The sequence below is a fragment of the Vigna unguiculata genome, chromosome 7 (genome assembly GCF_037176805.1).
Source record: "Vigna unguiculata cultivar grain cowpea cultivar isolate G323 ecotype 2 chromosome 7, ASM3717680v1, whole genome shotgun sequence".
Lineage (NCBI taxonomy): Eukaryota > Viridiplantae > Streptophyta > Magnoliopsida > Fabales > Fabaceae > Vigna > Vigna unguiculata.
Window position 1 is genome coordinate 35,087 of NC_140798.1, and position 26,826 is coordinate 61,912.

General features: G+C 32.8%; 1 protein-coding gene and 1 long non-coding RNA gene across 13 annotated transcripts; one reads left to right on the forward strand and one right to left on the reverse strand.

The window, feature by feature from the left end:
- The first annotated feature begins 5,157 nt into the window (after window positions 1-5,157).
- Window positions 5,158-17,002, forward strand: LOC114193923 (uncharacterized). Of its 7 annotated transcripts, none has more exons than XR_014996470.1 (12): window positions 5,158-5,293; window positions 6,050-6,292; window positions 7,569-7,695; window positions 9,717-9,855; window positions 9,935-10,023; window positions 10,710-11,041; window positions 11,734-11,879; window positions 12,611-12,779; window positions 13,391-13,489; window positions 13,761-13,843; window positions 14,298-14,509; window positions 16,543-17,002. XR_014996470.1 is itself a non-coding variant. In XM_085675434.1 (11 exons), the coding sequence occupies exons 2-11, from the start codon at window positions 6,050-6,052 to the stop codon at window positions 14,422-14,424; spliced, it is 1,554 nt and encodes a 517-aa protein (XP_085531560.1). In that variant the 5' UTR covers window positions 5,158-5,293; the 3' UTR covers window positions 14,425-14,789. The 7 variants fall into 7 exon arrangements, 3 of the variants coding, with proteins under 3 accessions (XP_085531560.1, XP_085531561.1, XP_085531562.1); XR_014996469.1 differs by having other exon boundaries at window positions 16,621-17,002; XR_014996468.1 differs by lacking the exon at window positions 16,543-17,002 and adding an exon at window positions 14,643-14,789.
- A 2,431-nt stretch (window positions 17,003-19,433) lies between these two features.
- On the reverse strand, window positions 19,434-26,258 carry LOC114171658 (uncharacterized). 6 transcript variants are annotated; one of them, XR_014996472.1, is made up of 9 exons: window positions 26,034-26,173; window positions 25,739-25,840; window positions 24,626-24,749; window positions 23,474-23,563; window positions 22,224-22,535; window positions 21,672-21,813; window positions 20,496-20,597; window positions 19,760-20,418; window positions 19,434-19,682 (listed from the first exon to the last, which is right to left on the reverse strand). It is a non-coding gene; the product is annotated as an uncharacterized LOC114171658 (long non-coding RNA). The 6 variants fall into 6 exon arrangements; XR_014996473.1 differs by lacking the exon at window positions 19,434-19,682 and having other exon boundaries at window positions 20,083-20,418; window positions 26,119-26,258; XR_014996474.1 differs by lacking the exon at window positions 19,434-19,682 and having other exon boundaries at window positions 20,083-20,418; window positions 24,667-24,749.
- Between the last annotated feature and the right edge of the window lie 568 nt (window positions 26,259-26,826).

A 26,826-nucleotide genomic window follows, 5' to 3' on the forward strand; every position in this document is an offset into this window, starting at 1 on the left:
ACACACGCACACACGCAGACTAGCACATATTCGCATGCACGCACGCACACAAGAGTTTAAAGTAAATCCATATAAAATTTGTGTATTATTTTTTATCACTTACTAGAAAGTCTAGCAAGAAAAGAGTTTAAGACTCTATTGAATCCCTCCTTCCATAACTATTTATTCCCTTTCTCTATTTTTCTTCCTATCTTCTTTATATTTTTTTTTCATAATTTGTTTTTCTTATTTTTATCACTTTAATCCACCACATATGGACCTTTAGATTTTTAATTAAGATGTGCTAAAAGGGAAAAGTTTTCTTAGTGCATACCAATAAAGTATAAACCAACGTCTTTATGTGATTTAGTGAACAACTTTTTATAATACCAAGGGTTTATGCCCCGTTATTTTTGTTACATCATCTCTATTATTTTGAAAGTCTCTTTCTCTAATTTTAAAGACCTAAAGTATGAAGTTAATTCACCGTCTGTTAAATGTGTTGGTTGATTAGAAACCTTCTAAATACAAAATATTTTTAAATAATGTTCGGAGATTTTATATCTTTGCAAATATAATTAAAGTAAAATATGTAAATAAATATAAATCTCGGAAGTTCACTCTATAAAATGGAATTGAATTTAAACTTATTTTCTAACTCTGCAAAATAAATAAAATGGATCATCAAACTTGAACATTTAAAATATATCCAGTGACGCATGAATGTGAGATTAAAAATAAAGATAATTTAGTTGGGTGAGTTCAGGAAATTATTTCTATGAAACGATAATTCACTATTATGGAAAATTATTTGAAGGATGTTTCAAAGAGGTTTCATAGAATTTATTTAAAGTCATTATACAAATACTCGTGTTTAAGTTTATATTCAAATTGTGAGAATTTTCTAAAGAGATGGCAAGTTTTTAGTTAAATTGTATTGCGATGCGAGACATACATATTTAAATAGAAATTGAATACACACAAAAATTGATAAATTTTCATATTATTTCGCCTTTCATTTATAACTTTTTGAACTTTTATCATTTTCATTATCCAATGTTTCTCTCAATTGTCATTTCAAGATCTTAAAAGAAGATCAATTAATTAATATGATTGAAGATGATTTTGTAGTTATTTGTCGGTATAAAATGAAATTCTTTGCATAAGTAAACTCTTAATTTCATCTGGACAGTAATGTATGCGTGTTTTTCCAGTAATAATGTTAATAATATAAAGTATATAGGCCTTGGCCCGGCCTCCATGCTTTTTCTCTATCTTCATCCCACACACTTTAATATTTTTCGCTTTTGTCTTTCCTTGTCCTCTGATTGTTGCCATAAACTAGTTAATATTCCCCATCCCTCTCATCACATAGAGAAGCTAGAAGTCCATGGGGTTTCAGCTTGTGAAGAAGAAATGTGAGAAAGATCTTGGTTTAAACTAGTGCCCTCAACGCAAGCAACAACAAACAACCAACAGCCTCACCCTACAGTCCTAGTAGAGTGCAACAGAAACAACCCAGCTACTACTATCTAATGGGGTCGGAGCAGAATTGATTTCCTCAGCACGAAAGAGTATCTTTCTCACTCCTTCAATCTCACGTGTCCTTCTATTTACTCTTCACGAATTTCATTTCTAAACCACAACACTTATGCTTTGTAGATTATTTGCCAGTGTTATAAGGGTTTTTCGGGTTAGATCTGAGGTCCCTAGTACATAACCTAACCCAAACTTGTATATTTTCGGTTGGGGATCGCTTCTCATGTTTTTTCATTGCCGTTTTCATTCTATTAAGCACATATCCTCCTCAGATCTCACGTCAGACGACGATAGTTGCTTTAGTTACTTAGTTTACATATTGGGTGTCATTGCTTTTCTGTATCGTCTTCTGGTTATACTTGAATCTGTTAGCCTTCGAGAACATTATGGACGACAAACAATTCTCACGGCCAGAAACCCGCCCGAGCTAAACTTGGACCGATCTGATGGCTGAATTATTAGTTTTCAAAGCTACCATTTTTTATCATTTAGTAGTAGCTTTGTAGAGAAATATTTCCCCATAAGCTAGTGTGAAGGGCGGCTTACTTCACTCCTTTTGGTGCAATTGGCCTTTTCTTTTTTATATTTCATTTCAATTTTGCATTCAGAATCTAGATCCATAGTATCACATCCACGCTTGCTTTATGTTTTGTTGTGTTACGTAAACCGTGATTTTGAAAAACTACTGAGAATTCTGTATGCAGAAGGATTCTCATGTTTTTGTATGCTATAGAGATAAGAAAATAAACCCATACAATCAATAACTATTTGAGATTGTTTTGTTTTTATCTTTTGGTAGGTATTGAAAGAATGCCTGTCTCTTATATAATAAATAGAATTTTTGCTTTATCTTTCTTTTAACAACCAGTAGATTCTTTCTTTCTCTTTCTTTTTTCCCTTTATGTGTGTAGGTTTGTGTCATATCCTAATAGCTTGGACTACCCACGTGGATAAGGTTGTCAAACTTTCACATTAACTCATAAACTGTTACAATTTTACGAGGGGTAAAAAACAAACTAACTTTCTAGATAAACTCCCATCAAATTTTGAGTCAAGAAGCTAGCTTGAAATCAAATACAATTTTTGACCCCCAAAGTGGCTGTGTCTATCAAGGCCCAAATGATTTGGAGAAATTAACTCCTTTTTAAAATATTTTCACTTTAGTAACTTATGTTTCAATTTTTGAACAAATGATTTTGTCATTGATGTAGTTTGATCTTTTAGTTCTAATGTACTATCAAACCTTATTATTGTGGTTTGATACTTTGCTTTGTAATATTAAACAAACTTTAAGGGTTCTGTTATATGGTTCTTATATATATATATATATATATATATATATATATATATATATATATATATATATATATATATATTTCTTCATAATTAGGAAGTATATGATGTAACTTGAAGCTAGAAGAATCTATACTTTTAAAATAATAATTAATTACTACTTGTATACAATTTTAACATAAGTTTCAGATTCTCATTCACAGAAGGAAAAATAGTATTAGAGTTAAATTGATGCTTTTGTGGAATGAGTCTTAAATGACTGTAAATTTTGTGTGCCACTGTAAATTATGGCTATTGAGATAATTACTTAAGAACGAATGGGGTGAGAAGATGAAGAGTCCTGTATTAGTTTATGATACAAATTTTGCTATCAGCAAGATAAAATTATTTTTAAATGCACAATTTATGTCAAATTTTCTGAGATTTGTCCTATAAAAGCTTTATAACGTCAAATAGTTCTGCAAATTGGTAAACAAAATCATGTTAAAACTTGTACTGTTTTTGTGGTTTTGTGACTTTTGATTTTCATGTAATTTCATAATTTGGTAAGTAAGGAAAGAGTGGAACTAGGGGAGTTATAAGATTAAGGAATAAGTCGTAACTTCCTGAAGGATTGCCCAGTTTTCCTTACATCCGCCAAAAGCCACTGTCATTTCAAATAAGTTATTTGCTATTTTTGGGGTTATATACAGGGTTCTGGCTCTCAGTTTCATACAGTTTCTTTTGATTAGCATTTATGGGGTCATGCTTAATGTAGTGCATTTTATTTATTTGGCTTGAATAAACTGCTTTTATATTTCAAGAATTATTTTCAGTTTCAACAACATTGTTTATTTTTACCCTTTATTGATTGGCCTATGGTCTCCATAAAGGAGCCTTCTTTAATAGATACATGCAGATTTTGTAATGCCTGATTCTTCTTATTTTTTCCTTGCACTTCTGTTTAGGAGTAGGGCTTATTCTCCACTATTCTGAAATCTTTCTTCTTTCTCATTAATAATACTGGATTCCAAAAAAAGAAATAAACCAAAGTAAGTATCCTCAGCTTGCCGCATCTTTGTATGTATCTCTTAAAAAGGGGTCAACCATTCTTTTACTCCTATGCTCTTTTTCTTTTCGTGTCTATCAACCTTTGGGATAAAAATAACTTGAAAAGTTTGGAGTTTTCTTTCAGTGCTCTAAACTTAGTATGCTATGAAGTCAATAATGTAACTATCACAATGAATGGGGGGCACACTTTTTCAAAATCTGAGCTTGGGTGACACAATAGGTCCTTGCATTTAGGAAAAACAGTTGTTATATGTGAAGGAAACATGGAAGTCTTGCATCTTTATGTCTGCAATTTGTGAAGCATGGCCAAAAGTCGAAAGCCAGACAGGTTCTTCAACCTGTGCCTGTTGTTGGACAGTGTGTGCTGCATGCCCCTTTGCAGTGAAGTTGTAATTGCACCTTTATTGTGTGTTTATTGGTTTAGGTCTTTCCTATATATATATATGTGATTATGTGAGTATTTAGGCTATAGAAAGAGGGTTATGGATACTGATGTGATGGATTTGTTTACAAATAAAACAATCAAGAATTACAGAGTACATTGAAAAATTTTGGAGAAGGGTTTTGGGTGAAGATAAAGAGTGAAAGAGATCTAGAGATAGGGAGTGAAATGGGGTCCATTGTTTGTATAAGTGATTTGTTTGGTGGTTATTCTGTGATTTGTGTAATGAGTAATTGTAGTATTGCAGACATTACTAGTAAAAAATGAAGACAACATTACACTAAAATAACTTCAACGAGAGCTTTGTTACCTTTTAATATTATTTCTTTTTTATGTTTATTGAGTTTTTAAATGATTGAAGTTGTAATATGCTAGAGTTGCTCATGCCTAATCAATTTGAAAGTCTTGGAGCCAAGCATCAGTAATTTGCATATAAATGTTTTCAAGAGAAAAGAATGTACTTTACTTTTGAGTGAAATGAAAAGAACAGTCTTTTGATAACATGATAATATGATCTGTCTTAGTTGCCTACTTTGTGAAAGAGCTATGGTGTAAGCATTTTAATTATTGAGAAATTTTTTAGCACAATACGATGTGAGCCATATTATGAAACTCTAATTTCTGTGTGCAGATTTATGATTTACTAAAAGAGAATCACGTGGTTTGTCTTGTATGCAGCTTTAAGTATCCATGCTTATATGTCTTTTAGCTTTAAAGTTATTGTATTCTTTGTTATTTCTCTCTGATAATGCTTGAATGGTATGTTGCTAGCCTTTATGTCAACATACTCTGTTTTGTGGAAATAAAATTTGAAATGAAATGTTTCTCCTCCCTTTGTTTACCTTTATATCAAACAATAGCCCCATCTTACCTTGTGTCTAGGCCTAACCCCAAGTTTCAATCCGGGGATTATTCTGCAAGTGGTTCTTACTTCAATTAAGGATTGCGGCTTAAATTGATTGTTTTGGGTCTTCTCAGCCAAAACTGGAGGTAATTCATCCTTAGTCTTTCTTAAACTTATGGTTCTAAGCAAATATCAAAGAACACTTAGATTATACACTTAGATTACACATGTTTATTGCATTTATTATTGATTTAAAGATTAAAATTTGTTTTTACTACAATAGATATTATTTAATGTAGTTCTAATTTTATATTTTTTGTTTGTTATTCATATTTTTTAAGAGATAGTTTTGGTTACGTGGAAATATTAGCATTAAATGGGACATCTTATTTAAAATTTATGAGGGTTAAAATTAACAATTCTTTAAAGGAATTGAAAACCTAATGAAGTTAAATTTAGAACCATAGAAAGGTATATTATTCGTAAAGAAATAGGAAAGGAAGTCACCCGTAACATTAATGTAATTGAATATATGATATTTTTCACTTTTCATAATATGAATATGTACCAACTTTTACTTTTAACATTTTGTGTCATTAGGTTTTTTATTTTATAATTGAGATTGAGAGAAATCACTTAGTTGTTAAAAACTTCTGTTTTGACCTTTTGTTCATACTTGATACATTAGATAGTATCTGGATTTTAGTAATATACTATAGCTAGGGTCACTTGGTTAAGTTTATGATATGAAGTTTGTCTTAATCAGTTTGACTGATTGTTAATTGATTCTGAGTGATTAATCATGTTTTGGACATCTTTGTAATTAAAAAAGAATTAAGGTAATTGTATATGTAGTTTCATGGTAGACACATGTTGAACTGTGACTATTGGCTTATTCATAGATGCTACCATCATCCACTGTTCTGTCTCTCGCCGGTGCTGGCACCGTACTGACAGTGATTTTTTCCGGCGAATTGGGTCATCTCAAAGCCAAGTGTTCTCCCAGACCCAGAAAGGTTTTCAGCCGTTGGTGCATAAAGGAGCTTTATTTACAGCAACACTCCATCAATGGTTTCAAGTCCAAGAAGCAAAACTCACTTTCAAGCTTCGCATTCGGTAAAAAAGCCGAAGACAGCTTTTTCTCGGTAAAATATAATCTTGTTCCTTGCAATTTTCGGTTTTTTTTTTTTTAAATTGTTGGTTAATTTAATATAGCTGCATAATATCATTTTAAAGTCCAGTTACAGTTTGGATAACATTTAGCACTTCATAAATCTTCTGGGTTGAGTTTGAATTTTGGGTTCCAAGGGAGAAAAGACTTAGATACAATACAAGTATCCTTTTGTTTATATTTGGAGTTTTACCTTATTAACATATATTGATTACCAACCTTTATTATGACAATTATTGATTTGAAACTCCAATTCTGGTTGGAAAACATTATAACTACCTAAGGAACAACAAAGTTTTGTCTTCCAGAAGGTGACGAATTGAAAATTTGAAAGCTTACTTTTATAAAATGTTGACTTAGGCATGTGTTCCGGTCTGGAATTAGGGACCGAACCAGAACTGGGAATCAACTCTGCCATCAAAGACCCCCCCTCTTTCACCCGTCCCTCATATATATATATAGGGTCTTTCAGTCTTCAAACGGCTATCTTACTGCCAGATCTTTAGCTAACCAACCTACTCACTTCTCCACTATTATCTCCTGAAATCTCGCATGGGGGGTGGTTATTCCTAAAATCCAGGGATATTTGTTTGTCACCTCGGCTACCTCGGCCCAAATGCTAGTCACCTCGGTGACCTCGGTCCAAATGTTCGTCACCTCAGCCACCTCAGCCCAAATGCTCGTCACCTCGACCACCTCGGCCCAAATGCTCGTCACCTCGGCCTGTGACTGAAATTCGTTGTTTTATGATAAATATTGATCGAGTCAGAATCCAAATGAGCATGTTGAGGTCGGCCATTCCTTGGACGGTACATCATGCAATTGCTTGCTTTGAAGTTTTCAATTATACAAATTTAATTCACCTATTTCACCCTGATTTTGGTGAAAAAAAAAGAGTATTAGTTTTCATGTCCTTTATCATCATGACAACAAGTGAACCTTGTCATCTTCGCCACATTTCTTTTTCCAATCCCCTTGTTATTCATCGCTATATATTCTAGTCTTGAAAACAGTGTACCTTATGAACTCACTTGGATGTTAACTGCTAATATTGAGAATATAGGTCAATTGTCTTTTATAGGACTCTTTCACATTTTATTTGTTTGTATGCTGCATGGATTTATAACATCAAATTTCAACTGACACCCTTTCTAAGGAAATTTAGATACTTTTGTAAACTTTGTCATGTTAATTGCAGTTGATGATCATCATTAAGGGGACGTAAGTAACAAAACTTGTGTACTTTGCAGGATGTAAATGAAGACACAGATGACATGTATGAAGATTTAATTAATAATTATGGAAAAGTGGTATTTAGTAGAAAAGACAAAAAGCCTGCTAGCGCAGAGATTGATGATGATGCTGAAAGCCTGTCATGTAAGCTGAAAAGAAGTCTTGTCAAAGAATTTATTTCCACCTTGTTTACATTCATGTACAATCTGTCTTTCAACCTTTTGGATTATATCAGGTTTCTTTAAGAAGATTCATCTGTCAGACTATCTGAAGGATGATAAATTACATAAGAATCTTGTAAAGCAATTTAGGAATAACAATATTAAAAAGTAGGGAGTTCATTTCTATAGTTTTTAGGTAGGTATATTACTTAGAGATTTAAAAATATATATACAATTTTTGGAGGTTACGCAGCGATAGGAACTTGGTTATTGTGGTGTGCTTAAGTCACACATTGAGTAACATGGAATCTTTGGTGGAGTATTTAAGTGCTTTGTTCTTGCCCGCTTAATGGCTAACTTTTGAGGTTGAATTTCCAAGTGTTTTAGTACTTATGAATTGGTATCAAAGCCAGTTGTTGGTGTGTCATAAAGAACTATGGATGTTCGATTATGTATTGAAGTGAATGGTTCTCTCTCCTTAATAGCCTAGACTTTTAGGGTGTGTTCCCCAAGTACACAGATACACATGCAACTATGAAACATAAATTCTGGGAGAATAAAGTTGAAATAAATTAATGCAGAAGAAAATAAGGAATATTCTTGCTGCCATGGGGCTGTAAAAGGAAGTGAATACCCATAAATACCCTGATATGCCTTCACCTTTGTTGGGTGATTGGAGCCTCATTTAAATAAATAACCTAAGCTCCAATGTTTTTACTGGACTCAGCTTGTTTGATATTTTGAATTTGTTTAGTTTATCTATTTGTTGGTGAAATTTTTTTATTGATATCGTTGTTTAACTGATAAATGTAATTGTTTTCATGTGTGGTTGTAAAAAAAATCATGGTACTTACCATGCCTCCATGGCCACTCTCCACCATATACCTGTTGTGCTTGAATTTGGCCAGGCTTTCAGTTCTGTGTCATTCTGACTTAATTGATGAGTAAGTAGATTCTGTTTTTAAGAATATTACTACATATGTGTGAACACAGTTAATCTCCATGTTAATTGTTATAACATTAAACATATACAAATAAATTTTAGTGGTACAGTTATAATTTTATTAAGTACTTGAGTCAATCTTCTTTGTGTGTTTCGAAGTAGAAAATCCTCTGCTAACACCTAATTTGTACATATGTTTTCTCACATTAGTTTTTACTTTTCTGTTTAATGTTCTGTACCATGGAATCTTTCTGTAAGATCATGTTATTTTCCCTTAAATACTAATACAAGTGTGTTCATGATAGGACTAGGAAGGTATATGTTAGGAGGAAAGTTGTTAAAAAATAGGTGGTTATAGGTTGTTGTCTGGTAGTTTGGAGGGGGGAGAGACTTTCAATGGAAGTTTATATATAGGGATAGGTAGCCTTGTCTTAGGAGGAAGGTTTTTGTAAAGGGGAGTGAACAGGATTATTGCTATCCTGTGTGAGGAGGGAACAATGTCCCTGGAAGCTTTGTACGTGTTACTTTGTTGGTTACAATCGAATAATCATAGGGTATTCAGTATCTTCGAGTGTGATATCTTTTTCTGTGTGCGAGTGCCGATAAACTGGTTTCACTTATCTAGAAACCTAACGGTTCAACTGTTGGAAAAACTAGTTCAGTTACTTTCTTCTTATACAAAACTATTTAAGAGAGGGAGAAATATAATGAGCCTCAAATACTGTCTAATTACTTAGTGTCATATTTGTAGTTGCTATGGAACTGGCTTCGGTTGCAAGCAAGGTTAAGGCAGCAGATATAAAGGTCTTGTTTGTGAAGCCACTTGTTTACTTTGTTGGTTACAATGGAATAATCATAGCCTATTCAGTCTCTTGGAGTGTGTAATTATTAATATCCTTTTGTGTGTGCGAGTGCTGATAAATTGGTTTCACTTCTCTCGAAACCTAATGGTTCAACTGTTCGAAAAACTAGTTCAGTTACTTTCTGCTTATATAAAACTATTAGAGGGAGAAATATAATGAGCCTCAATAGTGTCTAATTGCTAAGTGTCATATTTGTAGTTGCTATGGAATTGGCTTCGGTTGCAAGCGAGGTTAAGGCAGCAGATATGAAGGTCTTGTTTGTGAAGCCACTTGTTTACTGGACCCGATTTTTTATCATAGCTACAGCATTTTCCCGTCCGCAGATTGATGCTATCGGGTAAGGGCTTTGTCATTGATATCTTTGTACTGAGAAGGCAATGTTTGAGGATTTCATTTTTGTTGATATTGCGTTTTAGGTCCAGGATGAGAGATCGAGCTGAGAAAAAATATGGAAAAATTCCAACAGGAGATACAAAGCCCAACTCATGGACCCTGTTGGACTTCGGTAAGTGATTTTAAATTATAATATAGCATAACCTGCTAATAGAAATCTTGTTTTCACTTAAGAACAAAGCTTTACATGCCAATGCCATCGTACTCCAACCTCCCTTCTAATAGGTACCATGTAGTGCTGCCACTCAAATTGATGCCATCTTACTAAAGAACGTGTTTCTTAAGTTTTATATCTTACATTTCTAGCCAGTTTCTTTTATGATGAAAAGAAGAAAACTTTTAGAAAGGGAGGAACTTCATTTTCTTGAAGGATAAAATATCCACCTGAAAATTAACGAAGAACAGAGCCTGCTGCAGAAAGCAAGAGTACATCAATACAGTAAAGCCCTTTAATTGTCTCCATTTACCCGAAGAAATCCCTTGAAGTTGGCCATTGCACTCCAACAAGATGTATAAAGCATACACATGCAAAGACAAAACTTGTTAAATACTTTGTACTCCAACATGATGCAACAACATAACTTAGAAGATTCTACCCTCTTTGATCCCACCAGAGCCGTTTTAGCCAATCAACAAAAAATTGTGTCCGAATCCAAAAAGCCTATATAACCGCCGTATTATACTTTGTGACAGCAAGAATTACGACATTTCAAGAAACCGTCGCTCAAGTAAATAACGACAGTTAAAAATGACGTAAATTACAAAAATAAACGTCGGTATTTACATGTTTTTTTGTAGTGAACATGCTGTTGGCTCAACCCATTTTCTTCTCTCCCAACTTTCCCACTCTCATCAAGAAGACAAATTTGAGAGCTTCACTTCAGCCCCACAACAATTTTCCTCCTCTCAGAGTTTCACAAATGCCAAAACCACTTGGTGTGAGAGCAAGACCCAAAACCCTGTTGGCTCCGCTTCAGAAAAAGAGTGGTGTCCAAATCTGCCATAGCTTCAAGAAAGAGAGCGAAGTTGGTGGGAATGACGAAAGAGACTGGACAACCTCCTTTTTGCTCTTTCTCCTGTGGGCAGCACTCATCTACTATGTCTTCTTTCTCACCCCAAACCAGACCCCGGTATGTTCTTCACTCTTCCTTCCATTTTGGAATATGCTAATCGTAATATATGCTGTATTTTCGAACCAAGATTGGATATTCGTATGTGTATTACTTGTGATTTGTTTATATCAGTTCATTTGAGAATGAAAAATAATTGTAGAAGAAATATAATCTCCACCACAACAACAAAACCTTCTAATATTATTTGAGAATCAAAATTATAGTTATTATCCACAAAAGGATTTTTGCTAGAATCGTTGGCAAAACTAGTTGAGCTGAGGGAAACTAGTGGCAGGTCTAAAGAGATTCAACAATGTTAGAGTCCCTCATGGACTAAAATAGGAAATCAATATACTGTGTAGGATCTTTAAGGATTCAATATACTCTTTGGTCCTCTTATAAGAGCAAAGAAGTAGTCGGTGGCGAACCCAGAGTCATTATAAGGTACATAGTTGCACCTCCACATTTTTGTGAAATTACAATTACTGTATTAAACTTTTATTCTTTTACAGCCTTAAATTTATGTATTACCCTGCAGTTGAGTGAGAGACTCATATATTGATGTAATAGTATGTGATTATACTCAATGCCCCCCACTTGTGCAGGGTCTTGGATTCATCACAGAAAGTAGCCTTTGCAGTTTTTATCTTCCTATGCTTTTATTTTTCCTTTTCTTTTGACTTAACCTGTGAGGTTTTACTTTCTTTCAGTCAAGGGATTTATATTTCCTGAAAAAGCTCCTGAATCTGAAAGGGGATGATGGTTTCAGAATGAATGAAGTGTTAGTATCATTGTGGTATATAATGGGCTTGTGGCCATTGGTATATAGCATGCTCTTGCTTCCTACAGGAAGAAGGTACTTTCCTTTGATATATATATATATATATATATTTGTCCAACATAAGTAATATGTTTCTTTCATCAGATTTCAAGCCACTCATAAACCTCTATCTTTTAGTTGTGTTATGAAAATTTATAGTTCTACGAATTGAGCATGACTAGAAGAACATAGAGAAAAGAGGGAACCTTATGGAAGAAACTTTTCATTTAACCTTTTAAGCTTATATAAATTCTTAATATCTTTCACTAGAACTGGTAAAAGAAAAGTAAAAGGAGAAAACAACAAATCTAATTATGTGATTAATATCAGTAAGCACCACGTTGTACCAAATCATTCATGTATCATACTATTCAGTGTCATTTGACTTAAAACATTAATTTTAAGCCTAATTCAATCTTACAAAATAAGTTTGTATGGTAGAGTTCGCATCCATATATATATATATATATATATATATATATATATATATATAAATATGTATATTTATAATTTGATCATATTTTTAGTCCATGCGAGATTTCTAACCATTTCAGATTCAATAGATGATACAAATTGCTGCCTAGTTGAATCGTACAACAAAAATTGTGAACCATAAACATTGAATTAATTTGCAAATACATAGTTTATTAAGCCTTGCCGCCCTCCCTTGTGCCAGCATAAATACAATAATTTGTGTTTTCTTATGTATATGTCCTATTTGATAATACCTGAAGCTAGTTTCATATCTTCCTTTTGTTGTTCTACAGCTCAAAAAACAGTATTCCTGTATGGCCCTTCCTGATACTTTCATGTTTTGGAGGTGCATATGTACTTCTTCCTTATTTTGTACTTTGGAAACCGCCAGCACCTCCTGTTGAAGAAACTCAGCTTAAAACATGGCCCTTGAATTTTCTGGAATCAAAAGTAACTGCATTGGTAATGCTCATCTCAACCTGATTCCATAGTTAGGTGATTTTGCATGATCATAAGAAAAAAAACAACCCATTTGCAATCTCATGTTTATCATTGGCGAAACACTTAAAATGCAGTGTAGATTTGAGTTATAAAATGATTAAAAAAAGCCATTGCAGAGGTTGCCCCTTAGTGTTTTATATAAAAACATCATAGTTGTATGTCATTAGAAAACACACACACAACCTGCTGCATACATTGGTGCAGTGAAAGAAAAATATTTGGAAGGTTTTCATATTCAACTGCTTTTAGTCTTATTGTTTGATGAAATCAATCTATTTTTAACGTTTTGGATTCCTCTTCCTATTCTTTTCATTCTTAAACTTACCTGATCAATAAAAGCAGAATATGATCATGATGAAATTGAACAACCATGATGATTTGTAATAGTTTTCAAAAGGCCCTCTATTAGTCCTCATTGAAAAACTTTCTTCCTAGACATGCTTGTCAGCATGCCCCTTTTATGGAAGATCCATGGGAATAGCCCTATGGACAAATGTATAGCATAATCTCAGTAGTCTCTTCTTTTTAATTTATTTTATTGAAGGATGTAACTTATCGTACTTGCACATCAGATATCACTTGTTGCAGGGGTAGCCATCATAATTTATGCTGGTTTAGCTGGACAAGATGTGTGGAAAGAATTTTACCAGTACTTTAGGGAAAGCAAATTTGTAAGTTCATACCCACCATTTCAACAAGTTGGCATGACTATTCATTGTATTCATTATATAAGCATTAGCAGTGTCATAGACTTTTTCAATCTTGTTATCGTGATCTTTGCTAAATGAAATGCTAATGTAAATTCAACAATTGCTGGTCTACTAGGCCAAGTTCATGACTACATTAGAATGCAGTTCTTAGACTTCATGTTCATGATTTACACTGTTCATTTTTCATAAAATTGGAAATGTTAGGTGCTAAGGTTGAGTTTTCATATTGCAGATTCATATTACCTCCATTGATTTTATTGTACTTTCCACATTTGCACCATTCTGGGTATACAACGACATGACTGCACGAAAATGGTAAATTACTTGCCATATAAGTTCTTAGTTTAATTTTTACATTCAGTTCCTAGTCCTAGTTATATACTTCATCCGTTCCATGATAACTGCGGTTTTAGTTATTTAAAAAAAATTCCAAATTGACTGATGCTCTCACATTCCAATGAAGTATTAATTCTTTCTCTTCCTAGTTTATCCTCAAATTAATCACTCTTTTTTTCTCATTCAGAGCAATTTATTTATTGAAAAAGTGAGACTATTTTAGCAAAATTATTTCAAAAAGTGATATACTTATTATTCTTAATCTGTGTGAGAAGTGTCAACCTAGTTGAGATTAGAGTCGAGACAATGATGTTTTGGTTACCTATTTTGATTAAAAAAAACCTGTGTGTGAAAACCTTAAACTGCAGTTATTGTGGAACGGAGGGAATAAAAGACAATGTAGCACATATTTTAATGCTTGTCTAATTTGCAGGTTTGACAAAGGTTCTTGGCTTCTTCCCATATCATTGATACCATATTTAGGGCCTAGTTTGTACCTTCTCCTACGACCATCATTATCAGCAGTGTCCATTTCGCAAACTCCTGTTGAACCAGAGTGAAATTACATGTGATGACTGCCAATAATACATGTGCACACTTTCTATGCAACAAAAATGGATCTGGTTTCAAGTTTGGTTCAAGAAGGTAATTTCATTCTACGCAGTTCACAACAAACTGACATTAGCTACATTTTTATTATTAGATGGGATCCAGTTTCAAAGAAAAAACATTATTGTTTCTGTGACATCACTTAGCCAATCATAATCTTTGTGCTCAGGTAACTCAAGGAAAAAATCCATCTCTCAGCACTTTGTTGCTAACTGTGGTGTCAATGAAGTTAGTATGACAATAATATCCATAGTTATACTTTCCCGCATATGACATACTCAATTAATTATCTTTTAAATCAATTACTATCTTATAATTGATTATTGTCTTATATATTTAAATAATTAGTAATTATGTTACAAACCAAAGAATATAGTGATAAAAAAGAACAGAGAAAATGAGGGCACTGTGATTTGTATGTTATTTGCAATGAAAAGGAAACTACAATAGGAGGAAACCTCCAATTGCCCAGAGCATAGCTCCTATAACAGAGAATCACATAGTGCCTTGCCCTTTTTGCCTCATCAGACTAAGTAACAGAAAATACTCTCTCACCTCTAGCGACCTCTCCACTTACTCATGCCACCTCAGCATCCCCATTTCCCTTCTTTCTTTTGCGCACATAAACCTTCCATATCTTAGGTGTCATATGCCCCTCATGGACCAATGGCTCTTTCAGCCCATAAACTTGTTGGGTTTCCAACAACGTCACTCCCTTCAACAACAGGCTTGTCCTCAATTGGAAAGGAAAAGAGAGGCAAAGAAGAGTTACTCACCTAACCACTACTATAATCACTCATGGAAGGGAAAGGATAAAAAGAAACATGATAAGTCCCTTTCTAAGTTTCACCAAGAACCACCAAGTAAAAGTAAGTCACCAAGTGGTCATACTCTCCATTCCACTTCTCAAAGATTAAGTTCCATTAAATGTTTTAAATGTTTAGGTATGAGCATATTGCTTTGACTTGTCCAACCAAGAGGACTATAATCTTAAAGAAGAGTGATGATGTTGATAGTGAGCACCCATCTCCCCATTCTCCTTCAAGAGAAGAATCTTCTTCCTCTAGTAAAACTAAAACTTGTGAGGGAGTCTCTATGTTAGTGAGGCACATGATAGACCAAGTTCAAAGTGAGGTAAGCCAACTCAAAGATAAGACATTTTTCAAACAATATGCATCATTAATAAGTGGATTTGCTCTTTAATTATTGATGGAAGAAGTAGTACCAATGTGGTTAGCACAAGGTTGGTGGAAAAACTTAGCCTAGAAATCGTTCCTCATGCTAAGCCTTGCAAGCTTACTTGGATAAGTAAGGAGGGAGAAATAAATGTCAATAAACGAGTCCTAATTAACTTTTCAATAGAAAGCTACAAAGATGAGGTCCTATGTGATGTTCTCATGGAAGTCACACATATCTTACGAGGTAGGCCATGACAATTTGATGAACAACTTTACATGATGGCCATACCAACAAATACATATTTTTCATACATGGGAAAAAGATCACTTTACTACCTCTATGACTTCTAGTAGTTAATAAGGATGAAAATATAATAAAAGAAGAAAAAGAAGAAAAAGAAAAAGGATCTTTACCAAGGTGTTAGTTGCCTACAAAAAGAGTTTTCCAAAGCAAGATGTGCACCACCATTCTTCCTCTTCTTCCCAAACCAAGAAAGAAGAACAAAGGCACAAGCAAGAGAGGAAGAGTGACTTAGAAAAGTAACATGGCCTCTCCAAGGCTAGGGTTGGAATCCTTAGAAAAGATGGAGAAAGATCTCAAGAGAAATTACTTCCTCAACTCAAGTCAAGCTCCATTAACAAGGGTTTCAAGAATTTGAGGTCAAATTCTCTCAAAGAAGGGGAGGATGATGTAGGCTTGACCCTTACCAAGGATAGTGGCCCAAGACATATGGTTTGGAGAACCCATATGTTTAGATAGGGAGTTACCTAATCCCTTCCATTGTCTTAGCTTTCATTATGTTTGAATTTTCCGAAGTTGACTTTGGTTGACTTGACTTTGATGGACTTGTTGACTATTGACTTGAGTTGACTTGTTGACCATTGACTTAGGTTAACTTGTTGGCCATTGACTTAGGTTGGCTTGTTGACCTTAGTTGACATGGTAATCCTTATTTATTTGTTTTGTAGGTTTGCTTATGGTAATTAGGAGAGAATGAACACTAATGGGAGTGGATTAAGACATGTCTACATTGAAAGCATAAAGCATAAAACATGTGTGATGTGGATGAGAGAGGAAAACATAAAGCATAACACATAAAGCAATATGAACATATGGTCCTCCTTGTACCTTGGACGAAATTCACACAAAGAAACCACCTAGTCTACTCCATTTTTGTCATCTTATGTATTAGGTTTAACCTAGTTTCTAGAGGCTAGAGTTTTGTAATTGTTTAGCTACCCTTTTGCACTTTTGGTTTTTGTTTAGAGGCCCCTAGAACTTTCTATTTAAGGGGTGCTCTTTGACATGTACGATGGTTGATCAATTTGAGTATTTTCTATATTGTTTCAACCACATTTTCGTGAGCTTTTCCTCCAAGGAGTGGAGGTTCTCCTTTGCCTTGTCTTAAGTAATCAAGTGACGACACAACATCACTTATCTCCAAGGGTTGGTTAGCCTTATGACCCCACTATGAGTGGCATGCTCCCTTGCTCCATTACCATCTTCTTATGCTTCCATATTCTTCTTGTTTTCCTTCATTTTAATTTGGCAATTGTGTTTGTGTTGTTATCTTGTTTCATTTTCTTGTTCAAATCATTGCTCTCCTTCTATTGAACACCAAGAGTCTTTGTTCTTGAGATAATCTTATCAATGGCATACTCACACCACCATTATGATTATTTTGTCTAACTTCTATTAATTGATTAATGTAAATTAGATTATAATTGATCAAAATTATGATATTCATACAATATTACAGTAATATTAGTGTTATTGGATTATTGCTATGTTCCATCAAATGCCCTGATTTTATCAATATGGAATCCGTCACGATTTGGAAGATATTATCCCATGAAACTGATTGATTATGTGATGTTTTGAATGTTCCGAGCTTCATCACAACATTTTAGAATATGCAACTTCAATCATGTGCACTATTAATGACATGAATCTTATGTTTTTGAAAGAACCTCAAGGTGTAGTTGGATAGAGTATTCTAATAAAGCAATTCATTTTTTTTGGAGAATTTAAATTTTTTTGTAATGAAATGCTTTGTTTGAAAAGAGAAATTAAAAAATATTTAAAATATAAATATTTTTTAAAGTATTTCAATTAGTTAAATTATTAGAAATTTAAATACCCTTAAAATAAGTAGAATTTGAAAAAAAATTTCTCTTTCACGACCTTACACTCTGAACTAATACTTAAGTTGACTAATACGTTTTAAATTTAATTTAAAATTTTTATACATTAAAATAAAGACTTAATTATGTTTTAAGTCTCTTTTTGGGAACTTTCAATTGGCGTCCCCAATAAATTGTTGTGGTCTCTCCTTCAAATTTAAAACTTTTCAATTGAATCCCTACTCTTAAGTGTGTCTGTTAACTTTATGATGTGACAGTTATCTTGCACTCTCATTTTCCATAAATGTTGCAGATATTATTTGTTACAAAAGACGGTTATGACTTGATCTTTTCCTATATTGATTACATTTAAAGAAAATAATTTTTAAATTTACAAAAAAGTTGCAAAAAAAAAATTATAAAATATAAAACATGTAACTGGAAAATTATAAAAGAAAATTAAAAATATAAAATTACAAAAATTAACAAATTATAAAAATATATAATTCCATAATTCCATAATTACAAAATTACAAAATATATAAATATATATTTTATTTTATAATTTTATAATTTATAATTTTATAATTTTATAATTTTAGAATTTTAGAATTTTAGAATTTTAGAATTTTAGAATTTCATAATTTCATAATTTCATAATTTTATAATTTTATAATTTTATAATTTTATAATTTTATAATTTTATAATTTTATAATTTTATAATTTTATAATTTTATAATTTTATAATTTTATAATTTTATAATTTTATAATTTTATAATTTTATAATTTTATAATTTTATAATTTTATAATTTTATAATTTTATAAAATCATTTTATCGTTATCCTTTTATTTATATGGTTTACTGCACTCTTGTTTTAAAATAATTTAATAGCGTTTTTTATTTTTATTTTTATTGTATTTTCTCATCAAATCTATTGCTAAGTAAATTGTATTTTTCTTGGAGAAAGTAAATATTAGACTACCTGCTAATCCTGTAATCAAATTTGAATTATCTTCTTTTGATTTAGTAATATAGATTTTTTTCTTTTAAATTAAGTCTATTAACGTTACGAACACTACAAGAAAAAATATTTTTAACGGAGGTTTATTTTTACATTACTCAGGGTTAAAACCTCTACTAAGTTCTTTACCCGGAGTTTCGATTTCTCCCGCTAAATCATCCCTGAAGAATGTGTTAACCAGGGTTTTTACGAACCCCAGGAAGCACCAATCAATAACGGAGATTTTTTATCCTCTTGTATTTAACATAAGTTTTAAAACCTCAGTTAAGTTTTGTGGGTTTAAAACCCCGATTAATTACCATGAATTTTGAAACCTCCGTAAAATATCGTGGATTTTGAAACCTCCATAAAATACTATAGGTTTTAGAACCTCCATAAAATAACATAGGTTTCAGAACCCCCATAAAATACCATGTGTTTCAAAACCCCCTAAAATACCCTGGGCTTCAAAACCTCCATAAAATATTATAGGTTTCAAAACCTCTGTAAAGTACCATAGATTTTTAAATTATTATTATTATATTATTTTACTCATTTATCATTTATGTATTCATATATATTTTTTCAATCACAATTATTTACATTTATTCTATTTTTTTAATTATATTTAATGAAATTATACATAAATAGATATAAACTCATCAAATTGACATTATTTATAGATGACTAAATGTATATCAAAGTATAACAAATATACGAATTCAAATTCAAATTCAAGTACAATATTAGTCAGCAAAAACTATCATGAAGTACTGCAATGGTTCTCAAAACATAAAATGATTCAATTAGCTTCCACATTATATTATATTCTTCAACTATCACATGATTTTCCTCATGTACAGAACTTGTTGTATTAGTTGGCACACTTTCTTGATCAGAAACCTACAATATAAATGTGAATCATAATTACAAATGTAAACTCTGAAAAATAAAAGAAGTTATCCAGTCTTAAACATTACCGATGCAGGATTGAACATAGTCAACTCAGGAGGCAATTGACTTTGATAATTTTGAGAAAAGAAGTTCAGGAATTACAGTATGCCTTGGATCCATCTTACAATGTAATGAAAAGAAAGATTAATCATAATCCAAGATTCAAGTTGAGTGGATGAGAATGAAAAAAATTTAATTATAATTTGTCAACAAAAATTTTCCAATAAATTTCACGAAAATTATATCAGATAGCTACAACACCATAATAGTACTTCATGTAGCATATGCATGATTTCTAATGTAATTTGAAATATATTATTGAACATCTTTAAATGCAATGCGATAAGGATTTAGATTCTGTAGAAGTTAGTAGCTCTATAATTCCATTATTTAGCATCAATACAGTGATTTCTGTTAACACAAAAATAAAGACCATAATATAGTGATGTTAGATCTGGAAACAAGCTAAAGATATCTAATGGAAAAACAAATGAAAAAAATGTCTCCTGTGCAAGACCTAGAGCATGATATCCAGCACCTAGTGCACCATAGGCACCGCCAACCAAACCATAACCGACATGTTGTGGATAACTTGCAAGCAATCCTGGTCCTGACTTCTGTGTGTTTGACCCTCCAGACTTTTGATCAGACCGTGGCTTTGCCAAAGAGCACTCTAAAACTTTACCTGAAACATAGAATAAAGCTAATGAATATTGACAAACATTCACAAAAACAATCACACAAGGTTGGACAATGTGCTACCTTCTAATTCATATCTTTCAGTGCTTTCATAGCATTGGACCTCTCTGCAAAATGTACAAAGCCAATTCTGTTCTTTTCTTGTCCAGATTTTTTATCATATTGCTATAAAAAATTAGTCAAGTCAATTTACTTTGATTGTACTGCAATGAATATATTAAAAAAAATTGAAAGAACAAAACATCTTTAAGTGCATCAACACACTAATCCACCACAGCTTGAGTCAAGCCGGGTTGCAAAATTTTTTACTCACCAAAAAGTGAGTCAGGTTGAGCTAACTCGTATTTAACTCAACCCGAAGTGAGTAAACCCATGTGAGCCAGATTGGCTCAATTTGACACCCCTAGATACAATGTAGGTCCCTTCAAGACTCTAGTTAGCTAATGCATTCACAAAAGGACTTCTCTAGAACAATTTAGGGATCTCACGTTGAAGGGTAGTGTTGTTATACCAACTAATAGAATTTAATATTAGTCCCTTCAAATTCTTAGGCTCTTGAGCGGGCGTAAAGTCTTTTGTCTCCATAACACATCAACCTAGGAAGCTACATGACTCTAACCATGACATCACAGCCAAAAACCATCTCCCTGCCCACACCTCAAATTTTTTAGCTATAGAATCCATTTTTGCAGTATTTTCATGATTCACTTTTTCACAGTCGTGTAGAATACATGTATTTTTATTCAAAAACATGAATTGCATCCTCAACTTCTTTACAACAAAAAACAAGTATGACCTCTGCTTTCATCTCTCATCTATCCTAGCTCAGCAGTATCATTTCCAGCTAACCCAAGTATTTTCTAATAGACCACTGCTCTCCAATATAAGGATCTCTGTTCACTCAGCTCTTTGCTCGAAAGCCTTCATACTTTTTTCAACTTCTTTTGACTCTCCTCACACGTAACTTATGTGTTCCATTCTTATGTATTAATTCCGTCTTTTATTTATCACTTCATTCCAGTGTTCTCATGCCAGTTAATATGAATGTGCCTATAGTTGTGAATAGTTTTTGGCATTTATATATCTATAATATAAAATCTTTGATACGAAAGTCACCCAACTACAACATTTTTGTGGTCAGCCACTCCTCATTGTGATTGATAACTATGAAGCTAAAGAAACTAATAGATGATGATGTAAATTTAATGACTTAATGGGTAGACAGTCTGAAATGTGTACCTGAAAAAGAATGAGCACCCTTAAATCACTTTTTCTCAACTCCTCAAGCATTGAATCAAGAAGTTGCAACTTGCCACTTGCTTTTAAATCAAAATCAAGATACTGAGACGGTTCGAGACCCTTGTTAGGGATGACTACAACACTGTCGAGAGATACCACAATAAAAATAAACTATTAAGAAAATACACAAACACTTGACAGCTCTGGAGTTAATAAAAAAGAACACCAAATCAAATATAAAAAAAGTACACGTTAGTATATCAAATTCATTTTAATTATGAATCAGAAACACCAAATCAGAATTAGCATCAATTCATATGCAGCATAGGATGTTGAAATGAATTCAATATAAAACAAAATCAATTTTTATTAATAATACTGAATTGATTATATTGATGTCATACTCATTGTAATTATATCGCTCAGTAGTAAGAACTTGTTAACAGTTTAGCACTAAACATCTAATAATAATAAATACATTATTTCATGCAACTTTATATTGTTTTTGATGTTATGATATGCATGCAATTTATTTAGAAAGTAAAACCTAACCTTCCGAGTTAATATAAGAACATCACGAACAGCCTCAATGCTATCAACCTTTGATGAGGAGCGCAGAATAGAAGCATTTGACAGTAAAATAGAACAATATTGTTCAAGCTGCATATTAGATATTTGTACAGGAACCCAATACTCAACAAACCTAACGGAGTCAGACTTGCCTCTGTATGGATTATGACTTGACAACCTCTCCTTCAGTTGAGTGACACTATTAATGGAATTAGTTATTAAACCAGCTTCTTTTTCATTATTAATTTGAGAGCCCTGCAGCATGCTTGCAGCAATAGAATCCCCATCTTCAAGCTGATGAAAAATTACCAAGAGATCAAAGATGTACCCATAGATAAGCATAAATTATAACTATATGTGTGTTTGTGAGAGCATGTGTGCAAACCTGTGAATAAGTAACCAAACATTGATAATAAATAGAACTAGGTAACTGGTTATTCAAACTTTGAATAAGAAAAAATTTGGTCAAATGTGAACTCATTAACTATAATTATTGTATACAGACCAGCAACATTGTTACAGTCAAGTAGTATGCTTAATTTGAAGTAAATGCAAATTAAATGTTTCTTATAACAAAGACATAATCAGATTTTTTTTTCCACAGCAAAAAATGCTAAAACTTTAGAATCTAAAAGTGATAGAGCACCAATAGGTGAACCAGCACGCAGAACATGAAATCAAAAACAATGTAGCAAAGCAATGCACTTGCTGTCCGACAGACATCCTACACAGTATTATTCTCGGCAAACAAACTGCAAATAGCAATCCCCTTTGCCTAATTACACACTCTACAACTTCTAAATAACTGCCATCAGTTATTCTCTACGAATAACTGTCATCACAGTAGTATCTAATTCTAATAAAGAACTGCTGACGCAATGCAAGTTATTTTCTAGCACATATTCTACCCATAACTGCCAACATGACTGATATTATTATACTAGCATCTAACAGTACATGACTGCTCATACCAGTTATTATCAGTTCCTATTAAAAGGTGGTTGTTGTCCTCAATCACTGTCACCTTTAGAAACACCATTTTATCCTCTATTTCTTTCCCAATAAGCAAACCTTAACTTCCTTCTCTCCAGCAATACAAAATACTTTTCACTAAAAATAAATGGAAATCTGAAATTCATAATATAACATATTTCCTTCAAGGGTTTATCCTATTGTACCGATAAACCCTTTCCAACATTATGTGTATGAGTAACATTAGGATTGACTTTAACCTTTTCCAACAAAGTTGCTTTCTTAGGCTTCTCTTCTCTTCGAGCCTCTCTCTCTTTTTCTCTTTCCTTGCAGTTGTCATTATTTTCTCCCTGTAAAACAACAACCACTTTATACTATGATAAACTGCTATGAACATTTAATTGCGACATCAGCTTAAAAAATAGAATTATAGATAAAAGATACAACACAAAATGTATGACCTCACCTTAAACATAAAATCATATTCAAAATAATGCATAGATACATACATGTGTATAAATAAAAGATAGGAAGAATACCTATGAAGTCACACATTCAAAATTAACTCCAATTTAAGTTGTGGAAAAAGGAATTTATACTAAAATTTTCTAAGTAGAGTTTTTCAAGCACTTAAGGAATTTACTGTGGCTCATGGACAAGCTCAAAAGGTATTTTTTGTAAATACAATGCAATAATTGTGTCTCATTTGTTTTTAATGATGATGCCAATGATTTTTTTGTATGGGGATACTAACAGACTGCAAAAAAATTTCCTAAGCATTATAAGGGTCAACTAGATGTTAAAAATTCTAATATTAATATTGGTGGTGTACTGGACTTGGCATCTAAGCAAACCAAATGATTTGTTAAGGAGAGAAATAACAAATGCTAAAACTACGAAGCCAGACATCCCTTCGACGAAAAGGAGAAAATGTGTCTTTGAATCTGTTGGTTTACATAAATGCTCTACAATCGAGAAGCAACATAAGATACCATCAAAACAATTTGGAAAAACAATAGAGAGCAACCTGCTTTCGTCAAGTGATTTTGTGTGCTCTAAGGGTTCTCGTAACTATCTTTTAATAGCTAGTAACTTTATTCTCGTAAGTTACTCAACAATTATAAAACTTAACACCATGGTACAATACACACTATAAAGCTGTATACATGATCATACATTAAAATATCCCTACTTACCTTTAATATTTATGATAAAAAATAAATATTAAAAATATAGATTTTACTAATAAACTGACAAAGACAAAAATTATTACTTTTCTTCCAAAATATTTTCTTTAACTATTAATTTAATTATTTCTTAAAGAGTGTAGATAAAAGTCAACTAAAAGTCCAAGTTTCTATCTATCTAGTTCCAGGCTATAAAAGAAATGCATAGCATTGAAGACTTTCAACCTGGACTACAGCAGAAACACCTGAAAAATGAAATATTCAACCTTCACGTTTATAGGCCTTAGATTGGATACAGAACATCTTTTAAGAAATCCTTGCCCTCCCACTCTAGCATTTCAAAATTGAACTGCAAAACAATTCCTAACAATTGGTACGTGATTGAAAACTACGGTTAAAATAAAATATAAAAAAACTGGTAGCATACTGACAGTGTACATTACACCATAGTAATATTAAAACACATTAACAAAATTATTAAAAATAATGTATTATTACTTTTTATAGATTCACGAGCACTCGAAAGAAACATTATGAAAATATTGCCGAAAAGAAAAGTCAACTACCTACATCAAGGCAAAAATCATATAAAAAAAAGAAGTGATGCTTTAGCTCTAAAATTGATAACAAAACTTATCACTATTAATTCTAAACTGTTTGACTTTATTAGTGCCGCTCATTTCTCCTTATTGCACCATATTCCAGCAGTTATATTTATCTTTCTAATTTCATATTAGTTTATCAATTTATGAATGAAAACTGACTAAAATAACAATAAACTAGTTACTTTTGTATTATCAAAGGAACTATATGATTGGTATTCGTGAATCCAACTGGCAACGTTAAGCAAATCAGCACAACATAAAAACAGAGTTATTAACCAAATTCACATCAACTTAAATTGAGACATAGTAAATTTATGCTCAAACTATGCAAGTGTATTTAATTAATTCATACTTGGTTTCAAATGGCGTTTAAATTGAGACATAGTAAATTTATGCTCAAACTATGCAAGTGTATTTAATTAATTCATACTTGGTTTCAAATGGCGTTTACTTGCTATATTAAAATGCTATGCACAGGTCCAAGAATTTCATTCAACTAGTTGTGACACAAACATGGCAACAACAGCAGTTACCCTTACTGGACTATGACAACATCAAATCACATGGCCGCAAAAATTTTTAAGCTGTGACAGTAAAAATTATGTGACAGCAGCAGTAACCAATTCAGGTCATATTCACATCAGGAATTTTAACTCAACAACAATTCCCAATTCAATTCCCAACATTAGTATAAAATTAATATTAAGCTCACTAGTAAGGTTACAAACTCTACCTTATGAGGAGGTTGCAGACCGAACAATGATAAGCACCATTGCACCTTTTGCAAAACATGAACTTACTTGCAAAACACTTTCTTTCTCTCCAGCAAAATACTCTGCATCAAACAATAAATTAAAATTGTTTCAATAAATTTTCCTAATTATACAATAAAACTATCAAAATTATAGAAAATTGAAATTTAAAAAACTTGAATTCATATTCTTTTGGACAGACTAAATGAGTGTTTGATTTAGTGTCTCTTAAATGTTTAAATCGCAACAGAGTAGGATAAAGAGATAAAAACCCACCGAAAAGAGCAAGTTCAACACACCACACAAATCAATTGAGCTTTGTATCGGTTAAAGATTTTGAAACCCTAGTTATTGGGCTCACCGTCTTCGTCGTGTTCATCACTAGCGTCAGCTCCACCTTCGTCTCCGCTCTCATGCTCGACATCGTGGTCGATTGCCTCCATAGTGCCTTCCTTGTGCCTGAGGAACTATTCCTCGACGAGCCAGACGCCTCTCAGACCATCTGATTCCTCTCCTTCCTCCGCAACCTCGCCATTCTCGCTGCTGCCATTCTAGCTGGGCGAGGATCCTTGGATGTGACGCTCTCTGTTCGCTCACCTCTCCGTTCGCTCACCTCTCCGTTCGCTCTCCGTTTCTCCTTTCTCCTTTTCTCCTCTTCGTTTCCCCTCTTTTGTTTCACCTCTTTCTCCTTTCTCCTTCCTTCGCCTCCATTTGCACCTCCATTTGCGCCTCAGTCCACGATTGCCGCCGTTCGCATTTGCTCGATTGGGTTATTTGGTTCGATTGCTCGCATTTGCGCCTCAGTCCACTCCTTTTCTGTTTCTGGTATGACATTCATCAATGTATTGTTGCGTTTTTGAATTTAATCTTGCCTATTTTTGATTTGAGTGGCCAATTTTATGATTAGGTTCTGTGCGAGCAACATTTTTGTGATGTCTATACCTTGTCAAAATATCTTGAATGAATGAATGACTTTATTTCTGTCGAGCTTGAGTGGCATTGACATATTGTGTTGATTGCATTTCATCTTCATATCGTACATAGTTCGCCGTTGTTGCTTGTGCTTGCG